Source organism: Somniosus microcephalus, chromosome 23, assembly GCF_052327205.1.
Source record: "Somniosus microcephalus isolate GS21.2 chromosome 23, FLI_Smic_1.0, whole genome shotgun sequence".
Taxonomy (NCBI): Eukaryota; Metazoa; Chordata; class Chondrichthyes; order Squaliformes; family Somniosidae; genus Somniosus; species Somniosus microcephalus.
The window spans coordinates 18,660,160-18,675,660 of NC_141009.1; the positions used below are offsets into that span (position 1 = coordinate 18,660,160).

At 46.9% G+C, this 15,501-nt stretch overlaps 1 protein-coding gene across 3 annotated transcripts in view; it reads right to left on the reverse strand.

Moving 5' to 3' along the window:
• The window catches only part of ak8 (adenylate kinase 8), a 235,233-nt gene that overhangs the window by 134,900 nt on the left and 84,832 nt on the right, over positions 1-15,501 (reverse strand). For all 3 annotated transcript variants that reach the window (XM_085965537.1, XM_085965535.1, XM_085965536.1), the window contains exon 6: positions 12,695-12,776. In XM_085965537.1, the coding sequence (XP_085821663.1) occupies positions 12,695-12,776 (82 nt within the window). The remainder of the gene's footprint in view (positions 1-12,694; positions 12,777-15,501) is intronic.

A 15,501-nucleotide genomic window follows, 5' to 3' on the forward strand; every position in this document is an offset into this window, starting at 1 on the left:
CGTGGCCCGCTCAATATCCCGCTTAATGCTTTTGAAGGCGGCGTGGGCCTCAGCAGAGAGCGGAAAAGAGGATGCTTTCAAGAGGGGGCGGGCTTTGTCGGAGTAGTTGGGGACCCATTGGGAATAAGAAGAAAATAACCCCAGGCACCTTTTCAGGGCTTTGGGAGTGTTGGGCAGGGGCAGCTCCCGTAGGGGGCGCAATCGGTCGGGGTCTGGTCCGATTTCCCCATTCTCCACCACGCTGCCTAGTATGCAGAGGCGCGTGGTGTTGTAAACACACTTGTCCTCGTTGTAGGTGAGGTTGAGTTTTTGTGCGGTTTTCAGGAACCTCTCGAGGTTCGAGTCGTGATCCTGCTGGTTGTGACCGCAGATGGTGACGTTGTCGAGGTAGGGGAAGGTTGCCTGCAAGTGGTGGTCATCGACCATGCGGTCCATCTCCCTCTGGAAGACCGAGACCCCATTTGTCACCCCAAAGGGGACTCTGAGGAATTGGTAGAGGCGTCCGTTCGCCTCGAAGGCGGTGTACGGGCGGTCCTCTGGTCTGATAGGGAGCTGGTGGTACGCTGACTTGAGGTCGATGGTGGAGAACACCCGGTATTGGGCAATTTGGTTCACCATTTCTGATATGCGGGGTAGCGGGTAGGCGTCTAGTTGGGTGTACCTGTTGATCGTTTGGCTATAGTCGATCACCATCCGTTTCTTCTCGCTACCCCTTACCACCACCACTTGGGCGCGCCACGGGCTGTTGCTGCGTTCAATAATGCGCTCCTTCAGGAGCCTGTCTACCTCGGTCGCGATAAACCGCCTGTCCTCCCAGCTGTACCTCCTGCTTTTGGTCGCTATTGGCCGGCAGTTAGGGGTAAGGTTCGCGAATAGCGAAGGCGGCTTTACCTTCAGGGTAGCCAGACCGCACACTGTGAGGGGCGGCTGGGACCCACCGTAATTGAGCGTGATGCTTTGGTGGTAGCACTGGAAATCCAGGCCCAAGATCACGCTCGCACATAGATTCTTCATGATTAGTACTTTAAAATTATCGTATACAGTTCCGTTAACGGACAATTGTACCGTGCAGTAACCCATAATGGTTGATGTCTGGGTTTTATCAGCCATAGAGATGGTACCCCGAGTGGGGACCACCTTTAGGGAGAGTTGTTGTGCCAGTTCAGGGTGGATAAAACTCTCCGTGCTTCCACTGTCAATTAAACATTTAACCCCGCACCCGTTTACCTCGATGTCCACCATTGATTTGGATAGCGGGTGCGGCCTGGTCTGGTCCACTGTGACCGATGCCACTGTAGGGCCCTGATCGAGACAAGATGGCGTCCACGCTGTCTGCTCACAAGATGGCGGACCCCACGAGGTCGGGCAAGATGGCGTCCAAGATGGCCGCTCCCACGGCGCACACGCGGCGGTGGCGGGTTTTCCGGCGGGGTTCCCTCTGCACACCTTCCCGAAGTGCCCCTTCTTACCGCACTTAAAGCAGGTGGTGCCTTTCGCCGGGCACAGGTTTCTGGTGTGCTTCGGCTGCCCGCAGAAGTAGCAGTTGGGTCCCCGACGCGTCGCGGCTGTCGTAGGGCTTCTGGGGGGAGAGCGGGGCCCCGACGGTGTCGGGCTGCCGGGCGGGGAAGATGCCTTCCAAGATGGCGGCGCCCTTGATGCACACGTGGCGGCGTGGACGGCGCGGGCTGAAGAGTAGCCGTCCGAGTTTCTCTGGGCCACATCCAGGGATCGCGCTGTGTCCACAGCCTGTTTCAGGTCCATTCCCGTTTTTTCCAGCAGTCTCTGCCGGATGTAAGTGGAGCTGAGGCCTGTGATAAAGGCATCGCGAACAAGCTCGTCAGTGTACACTGCGGCTTTTACATCTTGGCACTTGCAGTCTTTGCCAAGCGTTTTCAGGGTGCCTAGGAACTCATCCAGTGATTCCCCAGGTCGCTGTGCGCGAGTAGCGAGCAGGTGCCTAGCATACACCTCATTCGTAGGCTGCTGGTAATGCGCCTTTAAGATGTCGCAGGCGGCCGGGTACGTGTCGGCGTCTTGGATGAGGGGGTAAACCTGGTGGCTTACCCAATTCCGCAGAATTCCGAGTTTCATACTTGCAGCGTCCGTAGCGCCTGTGACGGCTGCGGAATTGTCCAGGAAGAATTCCATACACATAAACCAGTGTCCGAAGCGTGCCAATGCGTCCGAAGCATGCTGGTCCAAATCCAAACGTTTGGGTTTCAAGAGTTGATCCATTGTGTTGAAAAGTAAGTTAATAAAATTGATGTGCCTCAATAAATCCGAGACTCAATGTTAGCGGAACAAAACAAGGCTTTTATTAACTTAGAAGGTAACACACAGTGGAGAGGTATCTTCCATCCAGAGGTCTGCTGTACTGGATGTGAGGCAGGCTGGGCCTGCTTACATAGGGGCCAGGTATGGGCAGAGCCCTACACACAATACAATACAATGGTGAGGAAACGGAACTGAGGTAAGGGAAATGAAACTGAAACCAAACCACAGTCACAGGCAGAGAATACCGGTGAGTGATGAATGGCATATTTCATCACACCCGCAGATCGAAAAAGAGGCTTTGGGCATCATCTTTGGAATCAAAAAGTTCCATCACTACTTGTTTGGAAGGAAATTCACCTTGCTGACGGATCATCGTCCTCTGACATCGATCTTTGGTCCACACACAGGAATACCCTCCCTGGCAGCGTGCAGGATGCAGCGCTGGGCGCTGATGTTAAGCGCTCACAATTACAACATCAAATACCGGAGGTCAGCAGCACATGCCAATGCGGACGGATTGTCAAGACTTCTGCTGCCTGTGCCCTCTGAAGGCTGTGAGCAGAAGATTTTCTACTTTGACATGGTGAGCAATGCCCCTGTCATGGCCCGGCAGGTCAAGAAAGAGACCAGAGTGGACCCTACGCTATCCAAGGTGCTGGATCGGGTGATGCGAGGAGACGGATCACGGGTGTCAGACGCACCACCTGAGCTCCTACCTTACCTGTCAAGAGGGAAGGAGTTGTCTGTCACATCAGGATGCCTCCTTTGGGGCATGCGAGTGATCATACCACCAAAGCTGTGGAAACATGTCCTCAACGAGCTGCACTCAGGACATTGTGGTATTGTCCGGATGAAGGAGCTGGCACGAAGCTACTTCTGGTGGCCCGGTCTGGATCATGAAATTGAAGTTGAAGCGAAATCATGCCCATCATGCGAGACAACCAGGGATACGCCAAGAGCAGCGCCACTGCATCCATGGGAATGGCCGCCGACACCATGGCAACGGATCCATCTGGACTTCGCGGGACCAGTGGAAGGAGCGATGTTCCTGGTCGCGGTGGACTCCCATTCCAAATGGCCGGAGGTTGCAGTAATGTCCACTACCACTACGGAGAAAACCATCGAGACTCAGAGAGATGTTCGGGCGATTTGGTCTGCCGGAGCAGATCGTAACCGACAATGGAACACAGTTCACATCCCAGGAGATGGAGGAGTTCCTCAAGAGCAATGGAATCCAGCACACGTTCTCCGCGCCTTATCATCCATCTACGAATGGATTGGCGGAGAGATTTGTCAGAACGCTGAAATGTGCGTTGAAAGCGGCAAGAAGTGATGCTCCTCTAAAGCAGCGCCTGAATGCTTTCTTGCTGAAATACCGAAACACGCCTCATGCTACGACTGGAGCATCTCCTGCTTACCTATTCATGGAAAGGCAGCTACGGACACGCCTTGACCTGCTGAGGCCAACGTCCACAGAAGCAGTGGTGCACGCCAATCAGCAGGATCAAGTCAGCAGACGAGCTCAGAGGTCCAAAGAACGACACTTTGTGGTGGGGGGCAAAGTCCTCGCGCGTAACTACACCACCCCGGGGCGGTGGGTCCCGGCTACAGTCATTCAAAAGACGGGCCCCGTTTCATACCGAGTCCGCACCGGAGACAACCGAACATGGAGACGGCATGTAGGCCAGTTACTGCCAAGACAGTCGCCACAGGTAACCCAAGAAACAGAGGATCAAGGACCTGCTGGGGGCTCCAGCAGGGACTGGTCGTCCGACCCTGAGACGGTGGCACCATCCACTCTTGTGCCATCGAGGGAGGAAGCCACGCCTGCAGGGTCACGGGAGAGCCAGCCAGAGCCTGCTCCTGAGACTAGGCATTACCCCCAAAGAGAAAGGCAGCCTCCAGAGCGCCTTAGTTACAGTTAGTGCTAACCTGTGTGCATGGGGCAGAATAATCCCCAGGGTTAGCGGAATGTAGAGGCAGTCTACCCTCTCTTCCAAAGTTATAGTCATTTTCAGTTATTCTGTTTTGTGGACATTCTATTTTAAGGGGGAGGGAATATGTTGTGTATTTTGAATGTATATTAGAATTGTCCCACATGGGATACCGTAATGGTGATTTGCAATGCACTATGGGAAATGTAGTGCACTGAGTGAAGAAGCACATTGTAAATAAAATGACCGTTAACTAAACTCTCCACCCCGGAGTCCTTCTTAATTGTTATATAGGTAAGGGTATAAAACCCCTTGAGACACAACACTCTAGAATCATCAGCGGCATCTCCCAGTCGGCCGCCCACAGTTGCATCACGCAGGTTACCGATGCCCTTTTCGCAAAGGCCCACAATTACATCCACTTCTCAAGGGATCAAGCAAGTGTAACCACGCATTCAGTTGGCTTTGTAAATATGGCAGGCTTGCCAATGGTGCAGGGCGTCATAGACTGCACACGTGGCCCTTAGGGCACCCCGTCACAACCCAGCTATCTTTGTCAACCACAAGGGCTTCCACTCCCTCAACGTACAGCTGGTGTGTAACCAAAAGAAGGAGATTTTGCATGAATGCGCCAAGTTCTGTGGTAGTTGCCATGACTCTTTCATCCTGCGGAACTCTAGTATTCCTCTGCTCTTCAATCTGCCAAACCAACTTAACGGATGGCTCCTTGGTGACAAGGGCTACCCCCTGAGGAAGTGACTAATGATGCTGATCAGGAGGCCAGCTAACGAGGCTGAAGAGCGCTACAACGGCAGCCACATTTTGACCAGGTCCATCATCGAGCAAACCATTGGCTTGTTGAAGATGTGATTCCGATGCTGTGACAGATCAGGTGGAGCCCTGCAGTATTCAGCAGCCAGGGTCTCCAGAATGGTCATGGCCTGCTGTGCACTGCACAACATGGCACAGTGTCGTGGCTTGCAGCTTCCTGATGAGCAAGTGGCTCAGTTCATAGCCTCCTCCGATGATGATGAGGAGGAGGAGGGAGGAGGAGGAGGACCGAGCGCTGGCCTACCGACCAGCAGCAGCAGCAGCACGTGAGCACATGGCTGCCCGTGATGCAAGGGATGCACTTATCCTGGCCAGATTTGCATAGGTTGCCCATGTTGGCACATGTCCTAGGCTCCATCTTAAGACATGATAGACAATGGACATGGCTCTCTGGCCTCCTTTCACTCTGGCCACCAACCTGACCACACTAGTGTCGTGGAGCCCGCAATGTGGAGCTGTCTAAGGTGAAATAACAGATGGCATCATGCCAACAGTTTGCCATCAAATCATTTTTATACTTTCAAACAGGGATGACATTTCGTCAATACACATAAACATTCACCCACGTGGCTACCTCTGTGACTAATGGTGCTTTATTTTTCTCTTACGCATGCTCCTACGTGGTGCTCCCCCTGTGGCTTCAGCAGAAGTGGAGGCCCCTTGCTCACTTTCATGCTGCTCCTGCTTCGACACCTTTGGCGGGCGTCCTCTGGGTTTACGAGCCTGTGAGGGCTCGCCAAACGTTTGCTCCTCCTGCGGCAGTGCAGGGGCTGAGACGCCCATCTCAGTTGGGTGCGGACTCTGGTGGGGCTCTGACCGAGGGCTACCCAGTGGCATGGAAGTGTGAGCACTTGGAGAGGAGCCCCCACTTCCATGTTGTCTGCCACCAACTTCCCTCTCATGGGTCAGGCCCACCTCAGCGCTTGCAAGTGGCTTGAGAGCACCTTGCTGCACATCAGGGGGGCCATGGGACCCGTATCTGCACTGGCAGTCCTACTGTTGATTTTCCTGTGGGGGAAGTAAAGTCATAGGTTAGACATTTGACGGAAGTGTGGCATGCACATGCAATAGTGCCGATGCTCAAGTGGCATTCTAATAATGTACACCAGCAGCCATTTCAGTCACTCAAGCAGCGTAAATGAGTGAGAGGCAAAATTATTCTGTCACCAGCTTGCTCTGCCTCGTCCGTCTGTCCGTCCCCCACTTCCACCTCCACCTCTGCGCCGGCGATGTCCAGGGCTGCCTCTTCAGCCTGGGTGAGAATGACGAGGAGGTAGCCCTCCTCCTGTCTTCGCCCTTTCCCTTCTATTGTGGGCTCTCTTTTCCTGCAGTGAGGGAGACAAGTGGAGTTGGAGTGAGAATGATGCAGTGAGTGCAGAGAGTCCAGAGCATAGATGTTTAGAAGGAGACAAAGATGGAGTAAGGTTCCATGTCCAAGGGCCCTCCCTGTGCGTTGTTAGTTGTTGTCATTGCATAACATTGATAGGGAGTGTGAGGGCAGCATAGTCGAATAGTGAAGTGATTGGGTTCATCGAGTGAGAGGGATGGTGAAGGGTGCAAGGGTTCTAAGGGTAAAGTGGGATGTGGAGGAGGAGGTTGACAATGCAGAGTGCTGGTGATGAGAGGAGAAGGAGGGTCAAGCTGAAGGTATACTCACTTTGCCTGATCTTACAAGGTCATTGAACCTTTTACGACATTGCATCCATGTTCTGCTGCACACTGATCTGGAGGTGATCTCCCTTGCCAGCTGTACCCAGACAGCCTTGGTTTCTATGGGAGGCCTCTTCCTCCCAGATGAGGGGAAGAGCACCTCCCTGTTTGCTCTCGTCCCCTCAACCAGCATTCCCAGTGCCTCATTGAAAAACCTCAGGGAGGCCCTTGCCTTGGAGTTGGCCATTGTTCAAGCAGAATTTTTTTTGGAGGTGCTGCACCATCGACAAAAATCCAGTGGAATGAGCTGGATAAGTGATGTCAGCAGAAGCGAGTTTCAGTCCTAAAACACTAATTGGCCCAGGGCAACCCACACCTCTGAAATCAACTGGCCAATTAAGGGAAAATCGCAATTTTTCCCACCTCTCAGTGGAGGCGGGTTTGGAACCCACCCAAACTGAAACCCACCTCCAACCCGCCTCCATTGGAAAAATCGCCCTCATAGAGTCATAACAGCACAGAAGGAGGCTATTCGGCCCATCGAGTCCATGCTGACTCTCTGCAGAGCAATCCAGTCAGTCCCATTCCCCCACTCTATCCCCGTAGCCCTGCAAGTTTATTTCTGTCTATCCAGTCTCCCCTTGAAAACATTGAGTGTCTCCGCTTCCACCACTTCCGTCGGCAGCGGATTTCAGGTCCTCACCACTCACTGCGTAAAAAAGTTTTTCCTCACATCCCCCCTGTATCTCTTACCCAAAACCTTAAATCTGTGTCCCCTAGTCCTTGTACCATCAACTAGTGGGAACAGCCTTTCCCCATCTAGCCTATCCAAACCCATCATAATCTTGTACACCCTTATCAAATCACCCCTCAACCTCCTTTGCTCTAATGAAAAAAAATCCAGCTTCTCCAACCTGTCCTGGAACCATTCTGGTAAATCTCCTCTGCACCCACTCAAGTGCCTTCACATCCTTCCTAAAGTGTGGTGACCAGAACTGGACGCAATACTCCAGTTGTGGCATAACCAGCGCTTTATAAAGGTTCAGCATAACTTATCTACTTTTGTACACAATACCTCTATTTATGAAGCCCAAGATCCCATATGCTTTGCTAACCACTCTCTCAATATGTCACGCCACCTTCAGGGACCTATGCACATTAACTCCCAGGTCCCTCTGTCCCTGCACACTCTTTAAAACTGGGCCATTAAGTGTATATTGCCTCTCCCTGTTCCTTCTGCCAAAATGCATCACCTCACACTTCACTATTAAATTCCATCTGCCACTTGTCTGCCCATTCTGCTGGCCTTTCTATGTCCTGTTGCAGTCAATTGGTATCATCCTCACTGTTTGCCACACCCCCAAGTTTGGTGTCATCGGAAAATTTAGAAATTCTACTCTGTATTCCAATATCCAGGTCATTTATATATCAAAACAAGCAGTGGTCCCAGCACTGACCCTTGGGGAACACCACTGTCTACCATCCTCCAGTCTGAAAAACAGCCATTTACCACAACTCGCTGTTTTCTCTTCTTTAGCCAATTCCTTATCCAAGCTGCCACTGACCCACCTATGCCACGAGCCTCAATTTTGTTAATCAACCTTCTATGTGGTACTTTGTCAAACGCCTTCCTAAAATTCATGTAGACAACATCCATTGCATTCCCTTCATCAATCCTCCCTGTTACTTCATCCAAAAATTCAATTAGATTAGTCCAACACGATCTGCCTTTTACAAATCCATGTTGGCTCTCCTTAATTAGCTTAAAGCTCTCCAACTGCCCGTTAATTTTTTCCTTGATTATTGTTTCTAAAACTTTACCCACCACTGATGTTAAACTGACTGGCCTGTAGTTACTAGGATTGTCCTTACACCCTTTCTTGAACAATGGTATTACATTTGCTACTTTCCAATCTAGGGAAGATTGGAAATTATGGCAAGCCCCTCCGCTATCTCCTCCCCCAATTCCATTAGCAACTTGGGATGCAAGCCATCTGGACTCGGCGACTTATCCACTCTAAGCATACCCAGCCTTTCTAGAACATCCTATCAATTTTCACCCCTTCCATTGCTTCTACCTTTTCCACTTCTACTGATATTTTGTCAGCATCCACCTCCTTAGTAAACACTGATACAAAGTACTCATTGAGTATTCTAGCCTTGCCCTGCGCTTCTAAGCATATATCACCTTCTTTGTCCCTAATAGGCCCCACCCTGCCTCTTACCACCTGCTTACTGTTTACATGCCGGTAGAAGATTTTTGGGTTCCCTTTTATGTTAACCGCCATTCTACCTCATATTCTCTCTTTACCAATCTTATTTTCATCTTCACTTCCCCTTTCAACTTGTTGTATTTGGTCTGTTTCTCCCTTGAAGAATTCACCTGACATTCATCATACACCCTCTATTTTTGTTTCATCATCTTCTCTATCTCCCTCGTCTTCAAAGGAGCCCTTGCTTTGGTTCCCTTACCCTTCCCTCTTGTTGGAATGTGCCTAGCCTGTACATGCTTCTGTGTATTTGAATGTTATTAGTTGCTGACAGGGTTGAGGTCCAAACAGAGCAGGGAATCTGGGGTCTGGGTGCACTGAGTCAAGGGCCCAGCTGGACATTGGTTTTGGGCATCACATGTTTCCCGTGAATGTTTCGGTGGGCTGTAATGTGCTAGGGCCACCCTTTTTGTATGGTCCCTAGAACTCTACAGCTTTTGAGGATGGTCTGTGGTACATAGTCTTAAAACATTATTTTGCTTGCCATTTTTATAGCAGGGATAATAAGTGAAGTAGAGGTAGTGTGTAACACACAGAAAAGATAATAATGATATGGCACAGAATTTGAAAATATATTATTTCCCATGGCCATATCATAAAAAATTTCTGATAGACAATAGCTGCAAAATAAATGCATAACTTAACAAAATTGCAGCCTCACCCACTGGGAGAATATATCAGGAATTTCAGAATATGTGCCCACATCCTCATGATTTTCCACAGGAGTGGGATTTTGTAAAATTACCCTTGCCAAGTACATAATTGAGTCTTGTGTTATATCTGTGAAAGATGCCTTCCACAGAAATTCTCTCTCTTCTATTTTTTAATTCATGCGTGAAAAAAATCAATACCACAAGTTGCCATCATCTATTATTCTGTTTATTAGGTCTGGGACAAAGCTTTGCGTTTCTTTGAAACTTTTCATTCAATAACAGGGGCTTCAAAGATGTTTATTAAATCCCTTGAAATTTTCAAACTCTGATGATTACCTGAACTAGCTACCTAAAATGAAAAATTCAGTACATTTAACTAGTTAGGGATTTGCAAGAACACCATCCACTGGCAACTATAGAATAACCAGATTATTTTTCTTTTTATCTCTTGGCTTCCACTGCATAACTTTCCTGATCCCTCTAGTTTTACTTCTTCTGATAAGCATTCCCGATAATTATATCTTAGCAGCTAACATCCAGATTTGTTCTTATGCAATTAATGAAATGTCAATTTCACAAGTTTGTTAAGAGCTGTAAATATAAATTCTTTTGACAAGGAAGATGAGCAATTATTATTAACATGCTCTTCAAAACTAGGAGAATTTGCATCACCACTGGGGTTAAAAAAATTAGACCAAGCTGAATAAAGACATTTTGCTCAAGATTAGAAGATATATTTTATTATGGTTTTACGTGTCAGATTAATTTTTGCTAATTGAAATGTAGTAAATTTTATAATTGTTATCTGATACATATGATCCAGTATGAAATCTTAAGGCACAGTTGGAAATACAGAAGAGCTTTTAGCCACTTTAGGTAAACGTCTGTTCAATCTGGAGTTTGAACTGTGAACTTATTAAGACCATGCTTCAGACTTTTGTACATCACACTTTACCTCTACACCACTGTATTTTTCAGTTGTTTTTGTGGTATATTTTCCTGAACATGCAACTGCAAATATACCAAGAACAAAGAAGCAATATAATTTTCACCTTTTTAAAAAGAAAGTTTGGTCTTACGAGTTTGCATGCAGGGAATCAATCTGATCCAAGCTTACAATGTAATATTTATAACTTTAGTGTTCCCTGATCAGGCTTAGACTTCTTGGAGATCATTAATTTTTTCATGTTTTTACTTCCCTGTAGATTTTCAGCTTTCCTCATTCCAATTCCTCTATCTGTATATAGGAATTCCTTTAGATATTGACGCACTCAGGGATAGCGTCAAACAAATTCACCCAATTGCTGAGCGGCCACAATGCTTACATATAACTAAAACACAAAGGTTTCTACAGAAAGAGTTTCAAAGGCTAAAATAAACCGATTGTCCAGCGGACCGGGTGATGCTATGGGTATTAACACTGGCCTGGTTTTAAATCTAGCTCCAGACAGATGGGATGAAAGTCTCTGACAGCTGTTAAGGGTCCTAAATGAAATCAGTTTGGGCAGTCCCAAGCCAATTCCCGACAGTCACAAGTTCCACAAAACTGGCTTCAAATTCAGTACAACTGGCAGTAAATGGTCGGTCACAATCAGACAAGCCATAAGGAGAGTCAAGGTGGGAGATGGCAATGTTGCACTGATGTAATAAGGAGATTCTTTGAAGCTAATATCCAATGCAGTGTATCAAAAACTCTAATTTGCACCACATCTGAGCTTGACACGCTTGTTGAATACAAAGAAAACAAACATGCCATTCTCCAGCAGCTTAATGAACACAAAATTCCCCAAAAAAGATAAAAGTCTATTTTCTTTCAACTGTCGAAAAAGAGATTGATCTGAATTAATTCACTTGATTTCTACCACTGACTAGTTTACACATCGGAGTTGGATGGAATAAGAAAACAATTGGAAATGCACATTTTTATTGAACACATTGCCTGTAGCAAGACCAAACATGATGTACCAGGAGGTGCTACAAATATGGATTTAATGCAGATTGAAGAAGTACCACCAATTCTTAATTTCCCACTGGTCCGGTACCAGCACCAAAAGCATTTTTCTCATCTTGACGCAGGACTTTTTTGTATGAGTGGATGCATATAATTTAATATGTTACGCTTTTGAGCTAGAAGCCTTCCAGTAGCCAAAGAAATTTAAAACTTTTTTGTCCTTAGAATTAAACTAAGTTTCCACCCCCATAGTGTGGATCAGCTATCTTATTCAATGTTATTTTATCCACTTTTTTTGTAACTACAGTATATTCCTTAATGTAGATGTACACACAGAGAAACCAGTAGCTTTCATTTTTAAGTCAATAGTCTCTTTAGTCGGACCAAAGGGACTGTTACTGTGCTGATCCCATCCATCTTTATGAGTATGTTTGTGGAAAGGTGTTTACAATAGCATTGCTTAACTCAAAAAAAAGCTCACCAACAAGGATTTTCTGCCAAATGCAAGGCTAATACTGTTTTTAAACTGTCTCTGTGGTTAGCTAGATAGAAAAATAGTATTCTAAATTTAATTTGTGCTTTAAAATTCACGTGGAACTTGTTGTGTATGTACCTTTAAGGAGAGAACTACTTTTTACAGCTCCTGTATACTGTAGTACCGGCAGTGACCACACCTGTATATAAACCCTGCGTAGGGATCTGTACTGTTAGTTTTAGAGCAACCCTCATCCAGTAAACACCTGTTGATTGTTCCTCTGCAGTCTCTGTCTATTTATTAACGGACACCATACCTCAAGATTCACAGATTTAACAGAACTGGTGAAGAAGATGTGATGTTATCACAAAGTGTGCGCATAATGTAGCAGAGCTAGTAGACATGTGATTTCACAACACTGTATTAATAGATCAGCATTGTACACGTAAGGCAATTTAGTGGGGGCATACACAGGGAAAGGGGAGGGGGTGTTATTGCCTGCATCTAAACCATTAAAGAATATAAAATAATTTGGAAAAATGTGGAATAAACGATTTTGACTAGGCTGCAATGATCTGACACTGTGTTGTTCTATTACTCAGATCAATCTCCAAGACCTTTGCTTTTGGCTGATATTCCTATCCGTGACAACTTACCAACATGTTCTGGTGCAATTCCCATTTCCTGTAATGCGAGTGCCTGTTCTCGTGTTCTGGGGAAACCCACCAGGACCCAGCCCTGAGAAAACAAACAACAGAAATGCAGTTGATTATAAATAGAGGGATGAGAGGGAAGTATGCAGTGCTAGAATATACAACTTAAATGATACTAAATATACTATATGGCTTTGTTAAGAGCACAAGATTAGCTACCTGTTAATGTCAATGTTGAGAAATTGATAATTTTGCCACTCTTTGCTCTTAGAATCAGCATCAAGTGCTCCAGATATGTAATTGCAGTACATCTTAACCTTAACTTCAGTAGAGCACTGGGCCGGATATTCCGATCCCTATGGGTGGGTATGTGCTGTGTACCCACCCGTAGGGACATCGGAAATGTCAGTTTCAGGCATGCACTGCGCATGCGCTGGAAACCGGCATTTCCGATCTGTCAAGAAAGCTCTTGACAGATCCTCCGGCTGCCCTGGAGAAGGGCCTCTGCGGGCGGATAGTTCCGCTTTTTGGAGACCCTCCGCCTGCAGAAAACCCTTACAATTCTTGCGCCTGGTAAAAGCAGGCATAAGGCCTGCTTTTACCAGGATAAGAGTTGAAAAAAGTTTTTTTTTAAATTTCCACTGATTTATCATTAAAAAATTTTTTTTTAAATGTAAGTTTATTTTTAGCCCCGTTAAAAACTTTAATTATTTTTTTCAAAAATTTAAATTTTTGTTTAAAATAGTTAATTTATGTAATTTCAAGTCATTTTAAAAATGTGGTTTTTTAAAATTTATTTGAAGTTTTACTATGTTTTTGGGGGTGATCTCCATTCATATAATTGACAGGTCTTCCTGTCAAATGTATGAAGGGAGATTCCCTTCTCTGATTGGCTCCCCATGGCCCACGTGATCCCAGGGACGCTGCGAACTACCTGCGCCTCTGGGATACGTGGGCCCTGCGCACCGGCAGTTTGGAGAGGCCCAGCAGCGGAACTCTGCGCCTCCCGGGAGCCCTCAGGTCTTGGCGCAGATTTTTCCAGATCGCAGCCCCCCGTCCGCGGGAGGCCTGCGATCAGAATATCTGGGGCATTGTGTTTCTATATTACTCACCAACCATCTATGTGCCTTCTCTGAGTTCCCACCCACCCCCATTGGGCCCATACTTAAAGACTAATTTTATCCAGGAACCTTATAAAAAATGTTTCTATTCAACAATCTGAGCTGCATTTAAATCCAAATACCACAGGTGGAAAGTTACGGTTCTAACCTGCTCTAGTGCTTCCCTCTCAGAGCAAATCAATGTTAAGGTAAAACAAGGGTAGACTTTTACACTTTATGCTACTTTTTGTGAAAAAGAAAATGTGACTATAAAGTGGTGTTCCCTCCTTTATAGTCACATCTACGCCTTCTTTAAAATTACCGAACGGGGGAAAATATAGCTCTCATTACTTTAGTAAAAGAGAGATGAATTTATTAGTGCTACATTGTATTCTTTATACAATCTTTCTGCAACTGTACTTCATGGTTTAGTATCTGTCTACAGTAACTCATTTGGTCTCATAAGAAATAAAAGGAACATATATTATAAGAAATGTATGGAACAAGAAAAGGCCATTCAAATCAGCAAGCTGCTCCTTGCCAGTGACATGTACATATGGCTCATTATGGATTCTGCCAAACCCACTCAATCTCCTGAGAAGGGAAACCAACCATAGGTAAATGTCCAGGAAAATAAGCTCTGTGAAATCGCTGCCACCCCAAGGGTAATCAGACAAATCCCAGAATATTTATTCAACTCTACTAACCACAATTTGTATTCTACTTATACTCTACAGATGACTCATTGGGCTCGATTTTGCCAGGCCCGAGGAGGCGGGATTGGAGGCGTGTGAGGTGGTAAAATCGTAAATAATGGCGGGCGGGCCTGATCCCGCCTCCATCCTGCCTCCGAGCAATTTTCCCAAATGCGTGCTATCTGACCCCGTTTCCATCCCGCCTCCAAGAGGCGGGATAGGCCTTTAAGGCCTTTAAGAACCAGTTAAGTGCCTGTATAATCCTATTTTGTGAGGCCTTTCTGATTTTACCACTTTTCCCACGTCCTGCACGTCTCCTCTGGAACACGCCAGTGAATCCTGGCGGCCTCACAAGTGGACTGCTTACTAACAGCTGCAGCTCCACCATTAAAAAGGAGTTTTCAGCAATCATCATTTGCAGGTGGCAGAACTTTGTTGTCTCAGGTCTGGGAGAACATTTAGCAGGCCTACTCATTGTTGTGGAAGTTTGGAGCCTGACACCCATCTCCAGTGTGACCTCCTGGGAAACCCCTCTCGCCACCTTGACTGAGCGCACCCTCAACTGAGGCATATACCAGAAGCATGGGAACCATTTATTTCCTTTCCTCCTGGACATCAGATTCGGACGAAGACCAGCCGTGGCAGCAGCAGAACCATAAACAACAGCACCACCAACAGCAGCAGCAACAACAACAGGAGCGCCAAGCTGCTGCTCACCCACCTGAAGTTGCACAGGCCAGAAGGTGCCAGCGCGCGGCCACATTGCTGCCCCGGGATGCAAGGGACGCACTCATCTTGGCCAGATTTGCTTAGCCTGCACAATCAAACACTTTTGCCTCGCACCTTCTTATCAGACCATCGACAATGGCCAAGAACCTGCGGATTCCTATCACTCTGACCACCATACTGACAATTGCAAGTCGCACTAAGCCCTCAATGTGGAAGTCCCATTAGCGAAATGACACACACCACAACTGCAACAGTTTGCCATCAGAATGTTTTATGACAATAAGCA